Here is a 19,911-nt window from a genome sequence, read left to right as displayed (position 1 = left end):
GGGCCTCATTTATAAAACGGACTTACGATCAATTTTGATCTTAAGTATGACTTGCGCAGAAAACCAAGTAGAAATAAAACCTTACTTTGACGTGGAAATGATCTTATGTCTACGCAAAGTCTAGACTTGACGTAAGTTATTTTCCTGCTGGTTATGTATGGCTATTTTTTCCCCCCTTGCAGTTTAAGGTCAGACCATTTCTTTTTCAGATCAGCCACAGTTGTGTCTTGCTGCCCCACTTCATTCACTGCAGTGGCGACACACTCCCAAGCTACCTGTTTGGTTTTGTTTGTCAACCCACTATTTAATCCACCAAATAATACGTGCTGTCTGTCTTCAATCTCTTCTACCATCGCCGTGATAGCGTCTTCCAAAAAGATTGCTTTTCTATTTTGGCCCATTGTTATTCCTGACTAAACCCTCATTTGTGCTAGCATTATACAAGGCGAAAATGCTGATTGTAAGGCACGTTCAGGTGCCGTCAATTTTAAGTTAATTTGAGATTTATAGATCACTGGTAAGTAAGTTACAAATGGGCTTCATAGAACCTGGGTAAGCAAGGTGTTATGCTCAGTATCTTTTATGAAACCGTTGGAAATTATCTTAAGACTAAGTTCAAGTATAAATCCAAGAACATTTTTATAAATGAGGCCCTAGGACAAAGTGGTGGCTCCCACCTCTGTGCAAGCATTCTTTTAGCTGCTATACGGTCAGCCAACCAAAGGCATTTTTATGGTAGTGATAAATCATGATAAATCATAAAAACATGAGGTGTGGAAGTGTATTGGCTATTCATTGTGTATGCTTGTGTGCAGGGATCAGTGAAAAGTATCATGACAAATGTTGTAAGATGAGAGAACTCAAGTGTACCAACAGACTGGGAGAGAGGGAATGCAAACAGACAAGCCAGCCCCAGAATGGCTGAAAGGGAGTTAAATAGGGCACTCAGCACAGGTGTGCCTCAATTGAACTCTTCCCAACCTCGCCCACCAGCTTCCTGTTCAGGAACTCAAGAGAACCTGACAAAACCAGGCAAGTGGAGCAAGGCAGCCATCACACTATTATTATTATTATTATTATTATTATTGTGTATTTTATTACTGAATTTATGAAAAGCCTTATTCCTCATGATATACTACGCAAATTCAGACCAACTCTTCTCCTTTTAGGACATACCAAAATTGTACCCTGGTCAAAAGGCAACCAATAGCCATTGTAAGTTTTGGGTTCATAATCAAAGTTTGTAGCATGAAACAATCACATTGTGATGATCATGGAGATTATGTCTGCAATTATGCCACCAGCCTTTTAAATTAAGTTTGTGCACAGCTACACATTCCAGCATGGTCAATGTATCGTTGTCAAATTTGACTAAAAAATATACATTTTGTCAACAAAAATGGGATTGGTTTCTCCTCAAATTTGCCTCAGCTGGAAGTCGCTTGTGTGCCCTGTTTTTAGTTGTTATTTCTTGAGATACACAGTTTCCTTATGGTGCTCATACAAAATGAGGTAACAACTTTTTACATAATGCATTTGTGTACCTGCATTCAACATGACCAGCACACTCCTGCCAGTCCTGTTGTCCTTTCAAATGACAGGACGCTCCACTGAGAACTGTGTTTTATAAATGTTAATCTAAAAGCAAAAGATATTTAATTTTGTATTGCAACCTGAATTTAATATAGGCCAGTCTAAGCTCATCTAAAAAATGACATAGGCCTTGATGAAGAAGCTTACTGAAATTGTATTCACATGGCAATGCATCACCTTTGGTTTGAGCTATTTTGCGAAGGTGGTGGACCACTTCCCTTGCTTGACTGCCTGATAGTGTTATTGCCTGTGTACATAGCTATTTCTTGCTGCAAGGCTATAATTAGAAATGTTTCCATGGTCTGACACCACAGTGATGACCACAGTATTTCTGAGAAATAGAAAAAAGAAACAGTTTGAAAAAATTTTGGTTAAACATTGTCATTTGCTCTTGTCAAGATTTTTTTATTTCATTCGATTGCAATAAGTTTGTCAAAACACACAACTTACAATACAATTGTACAACATAAACCTTTAACTTAAATTAAGGCATGATAAAACTACTCAAATCGAATCACTCAAAGTAACGAAACTGCGCAGCATCATCCTCTAAGCAAGCACAAGTGTAGAGAGCCGCAAATGGGCCAAAAATGTTTTTAATCTGCAAATACTGCTCTGACATCTACAAAGTAAAGAAAATAAAGAAATGCTCCTTCAAGTCCTATTGGATTTTAGACATTCAACAGATGCTCTTGTCAGAGCAAATTACTTTCTTTTTACACTCAATCCATTTTTACAGCTGGATGTGTACTGAAACAGTGCAGGCACATTGTGCCAAAGTACAGTGGTAGAGTCTCATTGGGGAATGAAACCTACAACCCCTGAGTTACAAATCCAGATCAGATCCCGTATGTGCTGTCCATTCCCTGAGAGAGAGAGAGAGAGAGGGAGGGGGAGAAATGTTTTTTTAAATGGAAATACTAAGAGTTGTGGAATAAATTTTCCATGCGATATTATGAAAAAAAGAGTTACCAAAGTGTTCAGTTACTGAAAGCGCATTCTTCACTCCAGCATTATACTTCATATATTTCAGGAGACAGTTGTATTGAATAACTGACCTGTGCTATAGGGCTCTGCTTCCTTCGTCTCCAGGCCCACAGCCCACTGGCTGTCACAGTCACCAGCAGCAGCACCACAGCCAGGGGAAATAGGTACCGCAGCAGCTGGCACTGATCCTTGCCTGAAGTATTTCAATATGACAAAGCAACTTATAATTACACAGACTCTGAGAATGAGTGTTATAGATCCAGGACAGATAACAATCTCAGGTTATTGTATCTTTGATGAGTATAGGGCTCTAAGCCTTAACCTAAGATAGTATATTGTAGACTGTGTATGTATTATACATGACTCAATTGTCTTATTGCTTTACTTTCTAAAAGTCCACATATTAACCATTTTAATGTGCATGCAAGTAAATGGAACTGTAGGCTACAATTACAGATTGTATTGCAAGTGACAACAATTATATATATTCATAATAAATGTGTCTGCCACTGTCACCGCCTTAGTTATGAAAGCTTTGATACATTCCAGTTCCAATTTTGTTTTGCAAAATTATCAACCATTCAAATTTAAATAAGTAGCACCTCATTACAGCTGATTCTCCCCATGCTTGATCCTAAATTTTAAATAGCATTTTGGGTATTTTTTTTTTTTTTTTTGCTGAATGATAAACTGCGCAACACTCTTAACTAGATTGAAATCATGGGTTGTTGGGAACATGAAATAGGCCACTGTGTGAATTCATAATACACTATAAAGCTACCTGCAATTATGAAAATTTGGTTAGAATAATAACTTGACAAAGACGATAAAGGAATGGCAGACACGACCCGAGAAGATAAAGGGAAAAAAGAGGGAGATAAAAAACATTTTCTTACTATCTTGCATGACCCGGGTTCGAATAATGACTCCAGTGATGTGCGTACATACACAGTTCAAAGCACGGATCCCGTCTTTCAAAGAGAGGATGGAGGACCGTATGAATGCGCCCTGCGCGTCTATAAAAGTTTCAGCCTGCAACGTCAGCCCGTCTTTGGCATCATCTGTTTCCCACTGTGGATCACTCCAGGTTGGACCCCCGCCTTTCAATTCACAAACAACGGCCCCTGTGCGATTGAGGAACACGCGCATTACAGGGAGGCTCTTGGGATCTGAGGAGAGAGAGACGAGATATATAGTAGAATGGGTCTCATGAAATCACAATGGGAAATTAAAATTGTTCTCAACTGACCTAGCTACCTGATTAAATACATTATAACATGACATCGATTGGTGGACAGTCTTATGACTTTGGTATTACGCATTTGGTAAATTGGTAACTTCACTCGTGTCCCAGAGTTAGATTAATAGCTACAGAACATCAGTTTTTACCGTTGAGAAGCATGTTCTTTACAGTTTCTTTCTATTTATATATTTAACTTTGTATTATTTTTTTATTTTTTACTTCCATAGCCATTTTCATTGTGTATCTTATAGAAAATGTTGAGGTATGGATGAATTGACACTTATGTTTTCGACAGTCCTGAGGGTGCCACTAAATAATCTAGGCTTAAAGTTGCAAACCAAATAATAGTGTTATCCAAGCTAAGTTTGCCAATTTATTTAGTTTTACATAGGCTCAGAAAAAAAAATCATTCGCAAATTATGAGCGAATAATTTTGCAGCTGGGGCCATGGATGAAAGGCTTTTCTGAAAAGTTGCTTAAACTCCCTAGATACATCATGTATTAGCAGCCTGGTTTTTAGAACGGCTAAAATTAAAATATACCGCGAAATTCAGTCTGAATTTCAAGTAGGAGTTATTTTCTTTGTCAGTGGTGCTGTGGAATTTTGAGCTCTCGATAATTAAACAAGACAATCGATCCAGCCCTCAACAACCGCTCAGTCACTGAAGCACTGAAAGTCTTCAATAGCTGAGAATACTAAGGACAACGAGAGTGAATGGAATTCAATAAAATAATGATCGGCGCTGATTGCCTGTACAAAGCTATTTTCTTTCATTTCCTTCACCTGTTACAGGATATGGTATTTACTTATTTATTTAGGCTAACCATGCCACATAATCAATCTGACTTATTAAGTCGAAAGTCGTCATACATTTTTGGACCCCTTTGGACCGTAAACTAATAGAGTAGGCTACCTCTTGAAATGGCGCCGTCCTTTTTGATTTTTTAAGATTTTCATTTTCTTTTCACCGCTGTCATGTTATCTCAAATTCTGGTCTAAGATTTTTTCCGATCTTATCAAATCAGTGGCTGAATATTTAGACTGGCTACAGCCTACTGATGTGGTTAACATTCCGATTTCTGTCCATTACAAGGCAATAGCCTGAGCAAATGTTCACGAACGGGACATTCGTAATACAGAGCCCACTGCTCATATCGGCCACTCAATAAAATAAGATTAAATGTTGGAATTAGAATTTACCCAGATACAAGATGAAAACTAGGTATATAGCCTAGTTACAGTGAGTTTTGATAGTTTCAACATCAACTTGTCCTCGTCGCAATGATTGCCGTGACTTCGTACGGCTGATGTAGGCTCCCCTTTCCGCTGCGAAATCTATCAACAATCCTGAATGATTGTTTGTTTCTTATGTTCATGTTTTTTTTATTCCGACACAGATACACTGTAAAATGCCAATGTTAATTCATTTCTTAACAAATAACTGTTGGTCACACATTCCAGAGTGGAACCAAATGGTATCTGTTAAGAGTTGGATTTAACACTGGACATTTTAATGTGTAGCTATTATAAGATGGGCCAATCGGTCTACAATTAATGTAATCCTTAATGTTGCTCACGTTTTATCCTCTCTACAAAAACAATTTTTCGAGATCATCCCTCAAATAATAATTTAAACAATACATGTCCATATCTTACCTGTTATGGCTAAAACTGAGTAGGAGCCAGGTGTTAAGCTGAGAGCAGTGCCCGCCACGGAGAAGTAGCGTCCGGAGTCGGCGATTGTGGCGCTCGAGACGTTTAGGTATGCAGTATCAGAGTCTTTGGGAAGCACTCCGCTGTAACGCTTTAACTTCGCAGGGACTGAGCTGAAGTAAGCGAGGTGCTCTACCTGTCCACTAGGTCTCAGACGGTACCAGCTAATGAACGTGTGATAGTTCGATATTTCTTTGATACGGCTGTGGATGGTCACATTTTGCCCTGTATCCCCGAATACTATAGGAGCAGGGTTAACAAAGCCTTCAGCAGTTTCTGAGAAACAGAAAACAAAAACAAAATACAATACAGACACGTGGAAATAACAACAACAACAACAACAATAATAATAATAATAATAATTTGCAAATACTCACTGTACTTGATGAAGATAATCAGAAGAAATAAAGAAACCATAGTGAAGAAATGATTGTGCACGTTAACTAAGTATATTGCTACTGTGAATAAAAGGATGCCATGTCATCTATTCTGTCATTTCTGTAATGATGTGCAAGCGATAAACCTTGCCAAACCAAAAGCCAAAAACAACTGCACAGTTTCCCATTTTGCAAATGATAAATCTTGCTCTCTCTCCGTCTGTCAGTCTCTCTCTCATTCTCTCTCTCTCTCTCTCTCTCACACACACACACACACACACACTCACACGCACACGTACACACACACATCCTGACCCCCTGCATGCACATTTCTGCAGTGGAAACTAACTTAGATGGAAACTAACTTCAAAGGCATAGGTTGCCTGCTACAAAGGCCACCCATCCTGACACCTGAAGGTATATAGGGCAACTCTTCATCTACTCAGTGCCAATATCTTGCTGATTTACTCTCAAGAAGTCCCCGTATGTATACAACTCTTTAATACGAATTATACATTTTAAAATATATAATATTTGATATTAACTTATATTTATGAGTTGTAATGTTTTAGTCAGGAGATCTGGTTGACAGCAATACTCAATGATACTTAATGTGACTGCATGTGAAAAAATTGCAACAAGTATGCAACAAACTATACAAAGGGAAATGCAAATATGCACCGGGAAAAATACCTGCTGCAGAGTGCAAATCAAATCATTCAGTCATAAAATAGACATCACAAAATGCCGCTACGGGCTAGTCGAAAATATGAATTTTCTGGGGTCTTTTGCACTGATCGGCATGAACAGTTTAGAAGGGGACAGTGCGCGAGACACCCCCAGTGCGGTAGGTCTGCAGACAGGTGAGTGGGAGGCCATGAAAGGCTCTTTCTACTGTAACTGGAAACTCAAACGACGTGAGCAGCAGAGGTGTTACGGAAGCACTTCATGTAACAAAAAAAAAAAACAAAAAAAAAAAAACAGACCAGTAAATTACTGGCAGAAGCGCTTTTATGTTTCTCGCTGTGTCCTCATACCACAGGCTACTGTATTCTTATCTGTGCATATTTTCGCAGTTTTTGATGGTATGAGTTATCTGTACACATATTGCCCTGTAATTCTTTGAGCGTCTCAATTGCTGTGTGTGATACTGTTGGAAATTTCTGGTAATTAGTTGGACATTTCTGGTCATTTCCATGACATATTATTCTTCTATTATTCTGTTATTTATCACATAGTATTAGTACATAATTACACATAGTGTCAGCGTAATTATAAGTAGAAGTACACGGTCATCATGGTCAGCATAAGTAAAAGAACACTGCACACTCACACATTTTAGTGGACACACACATTATCTTCTAAATAAAATGAATAACCTCTTTACTCATGTATCTGGATCCATGTAACAGCTGCACTCTTTTGTACTCATGTCAGAACCAATGAGAGCTGAATAAACCACAATGGTTTCATGCTGTCAGCATTAGTTAACCAATCAACATCGACTAATTTTGATGATTATAGCAAAATAAAGATCCAGTAAACGACTGTGGTGCAGCCAAAAGAAATGCTCCAGGGGGAGAAGAAGTGATAAGAAAAGATAAGAAATTAAATAAAAGCTGATGTATCTGTGGGGTTCGTGGGGATGTTCCGCGGACATCATGACTTTGTACTCTATTTACTTGAGAATAAAGTTTGATATTCTGAAGATTATGCCTCATCCTCTGCCTCATTTCTTCATAAAAGATAGAAGAAATCTGCTAAATCTAGATCAAAAAGAAGAAGAAGTTTGTCGATTGGAAACCACGACAATACACAGTATTACTGCAATTATTATACAGATATTTGTATTCATACAGTATATACGCAGAGTATATGTATTAATTGTGAAAAAAAAAAACTTATTGGTGAGCTTAGGACCACCATGAATGTAGGTTATTACAAAGGCTTTGCATCATGTAAAGTCTCCAGAATTGATATGTGGAGGCCTGATGGCAGAAAGCTCAGATCTTCATATGAAACCAGTTTCCTCAATTTCACAATGAACTTAACACACAGTCAGTGAGCACAAACATTTCATGTATTTCTCCAGAACAGGAGAAAAAAATGTAGCTTCTTGGTAATGGTGGCATGTATGTATCTGGACACAATAGATATTCACACACCATAAGTATGAGTGCCTAACATGAAAATTAACTTCCCCACCACACACACACAAAAAAAGACAAATGTATAATCCCCAATTTAATTTTACTTACAATCCAAATAATCAATTAAAACATATGTTGAATGTAAATGTGCAATTTTATGATAATCATTAGATTAAGTATAAAAAGTGCTAGTGAATAAAATATTTATTCAGATAGACAGTGTTGGAAATTTAAAACTTTCCAATATAGATGTGACAATGTAATGAACATAGTACTATATGACTGTAAATAACACATTGTTTTATTACACAATCTTCATGTTCGATTATCCTTTTTGTTAATCATGAGTTAGCTATTTAAAGTATGTAGCCTATGTCCAAAACATTCACTTCAGATTAACACGAATCACATGATTTATTTGATGATTAAATAGTTTTACTTGTTTTTTGCTATACATTTCTAACTAACAATACTATACCAGCATTGCAGCCCATATATCCCAAGGTACAGTGTCAGCCTTTGTATTAGTGTACTAATATGAACAAACTAAACCAAAGTTCTAAAATTTTAGTTTTTCCCCTTAATAGCCGTTTTCAGAGGGAGGAGCAACAATAGTATTGCGTACATTTTAGTCTAGTCTGCTCTAGTATGACAGAACGAGATTTATACATTTACAAACAGAGCAACAGTTTTAAAAACTATTCTGTCAAAAAAACAAAGCAGGACTGAGCGTACACAAATATGGTGAATTTGAGGTGAACTAACGCAGTAGCCAAATAGAGCGCCCCCTGGAAAAAGTGAAGGGCAGCGCCGCACAGCGACAGCACACCTCTGAGGAGGCGACAGACACCATCGACGACTTCATTGACAGTTTCCATACTCAGGCGGACAAATTGCAGGAATTCCGATTTATTTACCGCACCTTCACTTTTCAGGTCCGTGTTCCAATCCAGCTGTCCACACATGGATCGTTTCCGGGCATAAAAATATTTCTGTAGGCAGCGAAGCAGGTGAACACAAGGGCGGCGAAGAGATACGCGAAGATGGATGAAAGATAAGAGAATGATAGAGAGGGAATCTGCCACACCGTTGAGACACCTTTTCAATTGGTCGACCGTTCGAGCTGAATGAGAGACGGAGACGGCAGTTAAAAAATCGAACTGTAAAGTTTATGTAGTTAGCTATAGCCTATGCTACACTCCCTTCGGAAAGTTCCATCTTAAACCAGCCGAAATTAGTCAAAGTGGTTTTCCCATACGGAAAAATGATATAGGGAAATATATGGGAAGCACAAATATCTTAACATATGAAAACATAGTCTAAACTGTATTAGGCTATTACCCGTCTATTTTTACATCATATATTTACATTTCAAATGTATAGGCTAGCAAAAATATAAATATTCAAAACAGACTACTTCTGCATATTTATGACATGTATTTAGCCTACATATATTTAAATACAGATACAAGATTTGTATTTTATAGGCCTACACAAATATAAATTTGAAATGTCATATTTAAAATTATATAGGCCTACGATATATATATATATATATATATATATATATATATATATATATATTATCATATATTATGCAGTAGGCCTACATTTAAAGGCCTACTCAATGTCCTGCCATATATTTAATTATATTAGTCCAGCTGACCAAGCCTAGTCAGAAGTCCACCAGTTTGACCACCAGCTTAGGCCTACTCTAGGCCTGCCAACATCACCAGCTTTAACCAGCTTTGTCCAACTTGAGACCAGCTATGGCCAGGTAGAAGTGTCGAAAACACGGTTCTAAACCATCCAAGCGGGTTTTAGCTGGAATTTTCAGCAGGGCTACAGAAATGGTTTCATGGGTGGAGGTCAGCCTATCTGTTTTCAAACCGCGTCACAACCACATCGCAACACATGCAGACTAATAGGCTATCTTACCATCAATTACAGCAAAGATCAGACCGACCGTGCCCAGGACCATGCAGTAAGTCTCCATTTTTGTACTCCGAACCTTCCGTAGACGTGTAGCTACCAGCGTTTTTCGTTCAGTCCCACACTTTGCCTGGGTCCAGACGTTTGAATCCTGCCCACTGCAGATTCAGATGGAAATGGCGTGTAACGAGTTGATAATTTTGTCTGATATCAGGCACTGGGAACGAGTGGCTTATTCCAACCGCTTGCACAGTTTCTTATTTCGATTTCCCTGAAACGAAAACGAAACTGTCGCTAGAGAAAGCCAGTGGAATGATGGAAGACCGAGATGTTTGTAGTGTTTCGCCCTTTGAAATTCTTAGACGCTTAAATTGGCGTTATTGGTCAGTTTGTTTCCACAGCATAAATTAAACTGTTGATTGGTCAGAAGTAATGGGAGGGGACAGTGTTATCTAAAATAAGGGTAGCCTATATCGATTGTTCCAAGGAAGGACAAAGTTATATAGCCCGCAATTTTCTGTGTATGAAAATTACTAGGCATAGCTAGACCTAATACCACAGATAATGCGCATTTATGGAAATTCACGCTTGACTTTTAATTAGGCTACTGTATTGATAAGCTGATCCACTGTACTCTCTATTTCTACTTCTATCGAGGGAAACATTAGCTCTGAGCAATTATTAATAACAGACGATGTTTTACTATCCAAACGTTTTACAATACCGCACAGGCTGTTTCTCTACTGTATGGTGAGTTTTTTATATATTTATTCTCATAATATGATTGATGGTCCAAATTATGTGCCCATATTCATCAATTTCTATCCATGTAGCCTATTGAAACCTTTGATGATGTCTACCTGCCTATACTCACCAATATCAAGATTGACATCATGATTTTGCTATATTAACAGGCGATTAAGTTCGAGACACAGACGTTTTTGTCGACAAAGTCCTGTTTTTAAACCCGAAATGTTCTTACCTAGTCCATAATGACAAAATAATTCTCTAAGAAAAATGGACCCGATTCTAGAAGTAGCCTATTTTTAGATAATTGAACTTAAGTGACTGAATTCCGACGATGAAGTGAGCGGCGGATTAAAAAAATAAAACAACAACTACTAAACAAAACCATTATTGGCATCCATTTGGGTTTTCAATGTTCACATGCGAACTTTTTAGTTTCAAATGTTTGGTTGTTTTGTATAATCACGAGGATAAAGATTCGAACACCTTGGCATTTTCCAACTCCCTTCACATTAGAAATTATTTTACGATTAGACTTATGTCTCTTTACAATGTGTAGATTTATGAGTGAATTATTGACCTACTGTTTCTGAACCCGTTTAGAATCGTGAAAAGCGGTTTACAAATGGTGAAATAACTGCGGAATCAAATAAATTAGGGAACAAAGTTATTGTGTAATAAACAAAGCAATCAAGATATTAATCAAAATATTAAACGATACAGGTAACATCTGTGTTAGCCTGCACAATCCGTGTGTAAAATTAATTTTCTATAGATTAGATTATTTCTTCGACTTTCAATAATTCAGATAGGCTACACTATTGCAGTTACAGAAAAAACAGGCGCGAACGATTTTCAGACATAATAATGAACGAATTCACAAAACAAGAAAAGGACCAATCAAGTGCCTCTTTAAGAAGTAAATATTATTAAATCAGTGCATGTTCGGGAGTCATGCTGAGGTGAAGCAGTCTATTTGTTGACAACGTTCGGGCATCAAGGAGAATATGATAAGGGTAACATCAAAACTATTTTGGAAGCCTCAGAATGACATTACAAGAGATAATTCACCTGTGTACTATACAGAGATGCACAACACATTTTATTTAATAAACAGACACGTAAGCCAATGATTTTGCGAATTGCCTAAACTGATTATGTGTAGGCTTATATCAATAGTTGTTAACCCTTTTTAAAAATGTTTAAACTTTTTTTTTTTTGTTCAGGTTGGCAGCTACAAAAGCTATCAAAATTTCTCGGAGAGACTATCTCAAAGTCAACGTTCAACGCACATGGTAATTGAAAAATATCTTTTTAAATGTTCGGTCCAGTGCTAATTCCACTAACAGAGTAAATAGGAGTCAAATAAGGAGCATATTTACTCTGTAAGAGTTGATATACCTGAACATTTTACTGTGTAGTTGTATGTAAATGTGTCATTGTGTCTGTCCCTGCTTTAAGCCTCTGTTTCCAAATGCCCTGCTGCGTAAACTTGTCTTCTTCCTATGTGCGGTTTGTAATTCTTTTAGCATATATGGATATCCATGTCTGTGTTTGTTCAAGCATGTGTACGTTGTGTGTGGAAAACCTCAGCGCACATAATGATATAGATAATAATATAGGTACAAATAATTTAGGTTCGTTTCTCTTTGCCTTGAACATAGTTAACATTTATGTGAAGTTAACATTTATGCTGGTGCTTGCATGCTAACAGCGATGACATCATGGATTACGTGCTGGTGCGGGCCCCGCCTCTCCAGCCGGGACTTCCCCGCCCCCGTTTCTCCCTGTACCTTTCCTTCCAGCTGCAGTATGGCGTCATCATCGTCTACCACCGCCAATGTGCCCTTTTACTGGGTGAGAAAGCATTTGATATTATTTCTGTTACAGTCCATTCCCACTGAAAATAATCAACGTGCAGTACATACCAATATAAATACGACAGAGAGGACGTGGGAGTGCGAGAGAGATACATGTATTTTGACACAATGACACAGAATTGGGAATTGACTGACTGACTGACTGACTCCTGACTGACTGAGCATGCTGCTCTACAGTACGTCAGAACTATCGGTGAGGTGAGAGATAGCTTGGCGTGTATACTGAGAGAATGTACTGATGTGATGTAATATGTCATATGAGGGTGATGTAATGATATGTTATGTGAGGGTGATGTAATGTACTGACATGTTATGTGAGGGTGATGTAATGTAATGATATGTTATGTGAGGGTAATGTAATGTAATGTATTGATATGTTATGTGAGGGTGATGTAATGTAATGATATGTTATGTGAGGGTGATGTAATGTAATGTAATGATATGTTGTGTGAGGGTAATGTAATGATATGTTATGTGAGGGTGATGTAATGTAATGATATGTTATGTGAGGGTGATGTAATGATATGTTATGTGAGGGTGATGTAATGATATGTTATGTGTGGGTGATGTAATGTAATGATATGTTATGTGAGGGTGATGTAATGATATGTTATGTGAGGGTGATGTAATGATATGTTATGTGAGGGTGATGTAATGTAATGATATGTTATGTGAGGGTGATGTAATGTAATGATATGTTATGTGAGGGTAATGTAATGATATGTTATGTGAGGGTAATGTAATGATATGTTATGTGAGGGTGATGTAATGTAATGATATGTTATGTGAGGGTAATGTAATGATATGTTATGTGAGGGTGATGTAATGTAATGATATGTTATGTGAGGGTGATGTAATGATATGTTATGTGCGGGTGATGTAATGTAATGATATGTTATGTGAGGGTGATGTAATGTAATGATATGTTATGTGAGGGTGATGTAATGTAATGATATGTTATGTGTGGGTGATGTAATGTAATGATATGTTATGTGAGGGTGATGTAATGATATGTTATGTGCGGGTGATGTAATGTAATGATATGTTATGTGCGGGTGATGTAATGTAATGATATGTTATGTGAGGGTGATGTAATGTAATGATATGTTATGTGAGGCTGGCCGGCATGGGCAGTTTGGCACGGCCACGCCCCTGCACCAGCTACTCGGAGAGCACAGCGAGGAACGCTGTGCGTGTGTTTCTCTGAGGAGATCAGGTGGCTAAGTGCTACCAGCGCTGTGCTCTGACTGCTTGGCTCTGGTTCCAGAGGAGATCCAGCACACCATAGACAGACTGCTGCGCTCCGCCAAGACGCTCAAAATTGACCTGGTGGAGCCCGACAGGTGAGAGCCGCGCACTTCACGGTAGTGTAGTATAATGGGTAAGGAACTGGTAGCCACAAGGTTGCAGGTTCGATTCCTGGGTAGGACACTGCCATTGTACCCTTGAGCAATTGGACTCAGCTGTGCAGGACCCGCAGAAGATCTCCTAGAGCAGGCTAAGTATCTGTTTTTTGCCAGTAGTGTAGCTAGATTAGACTTCTACCTGTTTTGTAGTTTGCCCAGCATTAGTTTTGGATTGTTTGTTTGTTCGCTGAACAGGTTACCCGACAGGGTTGGAGTCCTGATCTAGGTGGTCACTTCTGGCACTACGATCTTTACTTCACTCTAGTGTGTTTCTTTTGCACCTCTGCACCTTGAACTAATGCACTTGCTGTAGGTCGCTCTGGATAAGAGCGTCTGCTAAATGCCTGTAATGTAATGTAATGTAATGTAATGGATAAGAGCGTCTGCTAAATGCCTGTGATGAAATGCAACTTCATGGCACGACTGCCTTCGAACGCACTTCACAGGTTTCTGTGCACTGTCTCCCAGCTGCTGAGCGAGGGTTAGGGTCTTCATTAAAGATTAAGGCAGACTGAATACGGTAGTACAATAAATGCTTCCAAACAGGGGCACCGTGTGGGGGCGAGGAGGTTAGAGTCCAAGGGCCCAGACTGACAGGGACCCTTAAAAAAATTGTGCTGTGATTGTGCAGGGATGGGGCGGCCTGGGGTGGTGGGGCCAATGTGAGATCTTTACATGGGGCCCCAAATCCCTGGTACCACCCCTGCTTGGAAAGATGGTAGATACTGGAAGTGCCCAGGTTTGCAAGTGGCCACCGTCATGGGACACTTTCGCCCTGCTCTCTGTCCACGATGGGCAGTCTCCTGCCACCCAGGGGGCTTTTCCTTGTCACTGTTGCTGTTGGCTCGCTTTATGGGTGATTAAGCTGGGGTACCGTGAAGGACATTCGTGACAAATTCCTTGTAAAATGCATATAAATAAAATTTGATTTGATTTGAGCAGTGAGTGCATTTATGTATTTTGTACTAATACAGCTTTTGTCCTGTCATCATTTTCCAGCACTTCCACAACTGATAACCGTGGATGGAACACCGATCGTACTTTTATTTGTTGTCCTGTAGGCCGGCCCTAACTGTTCCTGATGGTCTGTCCATGTTGGAGGAATGTGAGAGGGCCCAGGACCCCTTCTTTGGAGTGATGGAGTACGCGATGCCCAGCCCCAGTACGATCATGCAGGTAGCGTCACTCAGAGAAAGTCTAAACAAGTAAAGGCTCTGGAAATACATGCACGCACATGCATGTGCACACACAAGCATGCACGCGCACACACAGACATGCAAGGAAAACTACTGTTATAAAGGAAGGCGCACACCAGTTTGATGCTGTTGATGGCTGAGGTTGTTATTTGTGTGCAATTGAAAGCAGTGGCAGGTACCTGAAGAAACATCCCCCCAGCGCCCCCTGGTGGAAAGACTTGGAACACCACAGAGGGACCGTGAGTGATCACAAGCCAGAATAAGAGCGATGTCATGTGCTATTTTTTGGAGGCATAAGTTAAACCTAATAATAATAATAACAACAACAATACTAATATAGTAATAATAACAATAATGATAATGTCTTATTTACTTAGCCCTTTCGATTTTACACTAAAAATCTCAGAATATCCCCATATTGTCACCATAATTTCCTCTATTAAATAAGAAATGCCTTTGTGTATGTGTGTGTCTGTCTGTGTGTATGTGTCTGTGTGTGTGTGTGTGTGTGTGTGTGTGTGTGTGTGTGTGTGTGTGTTTGAGGGGAGAGGTGCTATGCTTTCTCTTTAAGTTGCCATACTCTTTCTGTATTCAAAGGCATCACTGCATCCCCTGAGTCTATCACTCTGGTAGACAGGGAGCTCGTTGTTACTCCTGCAGCAGAGGTACTGAAATCACACAAACGACATCACTGGTAATCTTAAATGTGCTGTGTCATGTCTCATGCTTTATGTTCTTATTGTTTAATTACGTTTTTTTTGTGCGCCACTCCTCTTTCATCTCTCCGTCCGGTCTCCAGTTTGAAGGGGCGGACCTGCCAGAGGTCACGCCCAGGCATATGGACATAATTGACATGCTGATGGAGCAGCAGGACCAGTTTCCTGAAGGTGCGTTAAGGCCTTAAAGGTAGCGGTAATGCGTCGATCCGGACTGCAGTTCCGGGTCAAAGGGCAACGATCCGCAATGTACAAAAGTCTGTCCGTATTGTTATGAATCCCAGGAAAATATTCATTTATATGTCCATAATCGTAGGGCAGTTTGCTCCCTAGCGACACTGCCAACATCATTCTTTACGTTTCCGACTCTGCCTCATCATCACGCACTCTAGTGCCATTTTTCCTTCTGGTAACGCAACGTCAGTAAGCATTTGCATTCTCAGCCTCATTGTGGTTGCATGTGTGTGTGGTAACAGGATTATATTAGCCGGGTCATATATAGTGATCGTTATTAGATCATCTTGGATCACGTCGTAGCAGAATTTGTGATATTGCTGAATATCGAACCGTTGGCTCAAGAGTCTAAATAGTATCTTGTTGTGAAGCCTGAGGTTTACACCCCTAGTCAAAGGGGAGGGGGGGGCTGTCACAGAGAGGGAGCGCTGGGAGACTTTAGCCTGCTCTATGTGGGACAGCCCTGCTGCAGGCAAACCCTAATCCACTGAACTCACATGCTAGTCTCAGGCCCTGTAATGAGCATCACAGCGGAGGCTAAATTCTGTCTGTCTTTCAGAAGTGGAGGAGAGAGAGGAAGTGAGGGAGGCAGAGATATCGAGGGAACAGCAGCAGGCGGCAGTCTCCGCGTTGCAGTGAGTTACACTGAATGAGACGGACAGAGCAGCGAGAGACCGTTTGAGAAGGGGACAGCTGGCTGACATACATAGTGTAACAGTATAATGAAAAAGACTCGATAGGTGCGACAGATAGAAGTTTACAGGTCGCTAGAGAAAGGTTAATTGGGCTCACGGTCATTCTGTAGGGATTGGGCCCCAAACACGCTCTGCAGAGACAGGTGTGTGAGGATTGGAGGCGTATTGTCATCATGTTGATGGTGATTTCCACACGCCGCTTCTGCACATTGCGTGCTGACTTGCCGCGTTCTTCCCGGCAGGCTGGGGGTCACCGCGGTGACTGCCGAGGATCTCACCTTGCTGCCGGAGAGGGAGGCGGAGACACCTGCGGCGGCCCCACCCTCGACCCCGCCCCTGCCCCTGCCCCCGCCCCCACTGGAGACCACCCCGGGGTCTGTCATTCCACTGCCCTCGTCCCCTGAGGGAGAGAGGGAGGGGGAGACGGAGGAGAGACGGAGGCGGAAGGAGAGAGGGAGGGACAGTCCTGGTCTGGAGGTGAGTGGTGTAGGGGAAGAGTGACGCGCGCACAGTGGTGTGTCGTTTCTGAGTGACGGGAGCAGAGGGAAGGGTAAACAGTGTGTCGGTGCCGTACCGCTGTGCCTCAGTGACCAGACTGGAGTTCCCCTGGGCTCCTCTCTGCACTGCAGGGTTTAACCCTTTCCTCTCTCTCCGCAGCCAGAGCCTGCAGCTCCAGCAAAGAAACCGCGGCGGCGGCGGCAGCTGCTCTTCATCGACGAACAGACTCAGATTCCCTCAGAGGAGCTGCAGGAGGCGATACAGGATCCACTGACTGAGACCCAGGCCCTGGTACCACACTGACCCTCTCAGACCCAGGCCCTGGTACCACACTGACCCTCTCAGACCCAGGCCCTGGTACCACACTGACTCGCTCAGACCCAGTCCCTGGTACCACACTGACCCTCTCAGACCCAGGCCCTGCTACCACACTGACACACTCAGACCCAGGCCCTGGTACCACACTGACACACTCAGACCCAGGCCCTGGTACCACACTGACCCTCTCAGACCCAGGCCCTGGTACCACACTGACCCTCTCAGACCCAGGCCCTGGTACCACACTGACCGGCTCAGACCCAGGCCCTGGTACCACACTGACCCTCTCAGACCTAGGCCCTGGTACCACACTGACACACTCAGACCCAGGCCCTGGTACCAGGGTTCGTAAGGTCATGAAAAACCTGGAAAAGTCATTGAAATTTAAAATGCGATTTCCAGGCCCTGGAAAAGTTATGGAAAATAATATTTTTTGAAAAGTTTTGGAAAAGTAATGGAAACACAGCTAAAGTTGCATCAAATATAATTACTAATGAATCCAATCATACAAATAGTATGTATAGTAATAAAACGTAAATTGGCACGTAACCTTCGCGGTATTTTGGTGGTGTGAGAAGTTAATTCGGTCTGGCTCAGTCTGTTTACAGGCACGCTTCTGCTAATGTAGCAGTTAGTAAACGTAAGCGCTACTGTGCCGACAATATGCCAGGTGTGCAGCTTCAATAATAAATCAGGGCTCGAAATTAACTTTTTTACTTCGTAGCACTGGTGCTCGCAACTTCAAAAAGTTAGGAGCACCCACCAAAAATATAAGGAGCACCAACAATATATGCAATAGATTGTTTTGATTGATAAAAAACGACAATATAACAGTACGGTTTACAAGTAACAGTTAAACTGTCACGCCTAAAATGTGTCGACTCTTCAAGGAATTGCGTGTTATGCATTCAAACGACAAAGCGCTTCTGGTCACATTAATACCGCTAATTAAATCAATCGCCAGTAAACTGCATCGGAGAAATTAGCTGTTTCAACCGGGTCGCTACACAAAACAGTAGCCTACGTTAACGTTTAAAAAAAAATGCCGTAATCGTTCGCTTCAGCTTTTCAGCTTTCGATAACGCTAATAAATTGAACATAAACTTTTGTCTTCAGGTAACATTAGTTACCGCGTTAGCTCTCTGTGTCGCGTGACAGTGGAGTGATCGAAGGCTAATATTAACCAATTTAAAATCAGCATTAAAGGTAAGAATGTCAAGCTCACGATTGGTTAGAAGGGTCAACTTCTATGGAAATTCAGGTAAAGGTTGAGGAGAAGTCATGGAAAAGTCATTGAAAATCATTGGTGAAAAAGTGTATGAACCCTGTGGTACCACACTGACCGGCTCAGACCCAGTCCCTGGTACTACACTGACACACTCAGACCCAGGCCCTGCTACCACACCGCATGATTAGACTAAAATACACACTAATACAGTGATGGATTTATGCAAGCACAAATTCACATATGACACAGTTAATGACATTCTGGAGGATATACATCAGATCACATGATTACTAGCATGCATGATAGATCTCAGTCTCACTCTCTGAAACCAAGCTGTGTGTGCGTGTGCGTCTGCGTGTGTGTGTGCATGTGTGTGTGTGTCTGTGTGTGTGTATGCGTGTGCATGTGTGTGTGTGCATGTGTGTGTGTGTCTGTGTGTGTGTATGTGTCAGGAGTTGTTTGAGCCTCCCTCCAGAAGAAGTGTCTCTCCGGTGGAGCTCCTGAGCAATCCCTGCACTGGTGAGTGTCGCCATGTTGCTACACAGCACCCATATTAAAGTACTGAAGCCCAACAGCTTTCATACTGTAGCCTTTGTCTGGAGATTCCTCAGCTACTTCATTAGACTCCTGGTCCACCGCAAGTCCTAACAGTGGAAGGCTGTGGGCTCAAGTCCCAAACCCAGCGACATCCGATAATTAAAATCGACCATACCGGCCATCAACGGGCCACTGTAGTGCTGATATACAAAATGGTGGAGCACTGACTGCTGGGCCAACGCCAGGCCACTAGGGGGCAGCGGTATGCTTGCTAGCAGGCAGTGATTCAGCACCGTGGTATAGATCTCAGCTTAGCTTCCTGTAGTTACTCCGGGCCCCGTGCTCTACCTTCTAGCCCTCCACCCAGATATCCTGGATCTGTGGAGAAGGGCAGCGGTCGTCACCCCCCTCTCCACTGTGGCTGCTGGGGAGAGGGTGGAGGAGGGGGAGACGGAGTCGG

At 41.2% G+C, this 19,911-nt stretch overlaps 3 protein-coding genes across 3 annotated transcripts in view; 1 reads left to right on the top strand and 2 right to left on the bottom strand.

Annotated features, from left to right (window-relative positions):
* Positions 1–19,911, bottom strand: part of LOC118220799 — an 84,854-nt gene that overhangs the window by 35,089 nt on the left and 29,854 nt on the right. The gene's annotated exons all lie outside the window — the stretch shown is intronic.
* On the bottom strand, positions 1,964–6,159 carry LOC118220814. Its single transcript, XM_035405107.1, has 5 exons — positions 5,915–6,159; positions 5,481–5,813; positions 3,477–3,749; positions 2,652–2,773; positions 1,964–2,459 (listed from the first exon to the last, which is right to left on the bottom strand). The coding sequence occupies exons 1-5, from the start codon at positions 5,952–5,954 to the stop codon at positions 2,433–2,435; spliced, it is 795 nt and encodes a 264-aa protein (XP_035260998.1). The 5' UTR covers positions 5,955–6,159; the 3' UTR covers positions 1,964–2,432.
* Positions 10,273–19,911, top strand: part of LOC118220708 (meiotic recombination protein REC8 homolog) — a 13,715-nt gene continuing 4,076 nt past the window's right edge. The window contains exons 1-13 of the mRNA XM_035404825.1: positions 10,273–10,746; positions 11,970–12,038; positions 12,458–12,600; positions 13,891–13,966; positions 15,091–15,205; positions 15,392–15,464; positions 15,823–15,890; positions 16,025–16,112; positions 16,735–16,810; positions 17,113–17,347; positions 17,528–17,659; positions 19,367–19,433; positions 19,807–19,911. The exon at positions 19,807–19,911 is cut by the window's right edge and continues 77 nt beyond it. Of these exons, the coding sequence (XP_035260716.1) occupies positions 10,691–10,746; positions 11,970–12,038; positions 12,458–12,600; positions 13,891–13,966; positions 15,091–15,205; positions 15,392–15,464; positions 15,823–15,890; positions 16,025–16,112; positions 16,735–16,810; positions 17,113–17,347; positions 17,528–17,659; positions 19,367–19,433; positions 19,807–19,911 (1,303 nt within the window). The 5' untranslated portion in view covers positions 10,273–10,690. The remainder of the gene's footprint in view (positions 10,747–11,969; positions 12,039–12,457; positions 12,601–13,890; positions 13,967–15,090; positions 15,206–15,391; positions 15,465–15,822; positions 15,891–16,024; positions 16,113–16,734; positions 16,811–17,112; positions 17,348–17,527; positions 17,660–19,366; positions 19,434–19,806) is intronic.

This window comes from Anguilla anguilla, chromosome 1, assembly GCF_013347855.1.
Source record: "Anguilla anguilla isolate fAngAng1 chromosome 1, fAngAng1.pri, whole genome shotgun sequence".
Classification (NCBI taxonomy): domain Eukaryota; kingdom Metazoa; phylum Chordata; class Actinopteri; order Anguilliformes; family Anguillidae; genus Anguilla; species Anguilla anguilla.
Note: the sequence above shows the minus strand (reverse complement) of the source record. Positions and strands in the feature narration are given on the sequence as shown.

What these genes read in the sequence shown, in the direction of transcription:
- LOC118220814 (XM_035405107.1), bottom strand. Translation starts at nt 5,954, where the DNA reads ATGGTTTCTTTATTTCTTCTGATTATCTTCATCAAGTACA. An exon ending in GATTATCTTCATCAAGTACA is followed by an intron (nt 5,814 to 5,914) that starts GTGAGTATTTGC and finishes TCTGTTTCTCAG; the next exon opens with AAACTGCTGAAGGCTTTGTT. An exon ending in AACCCGGGTCATGCAAGATA is followed by an intron (nt 2,774 to 3,476) that starts GTAAGAAAATGT and finishes GAAATACTTCAG; the next exon opens with GCAAGGATCAGTGCCAGCTG.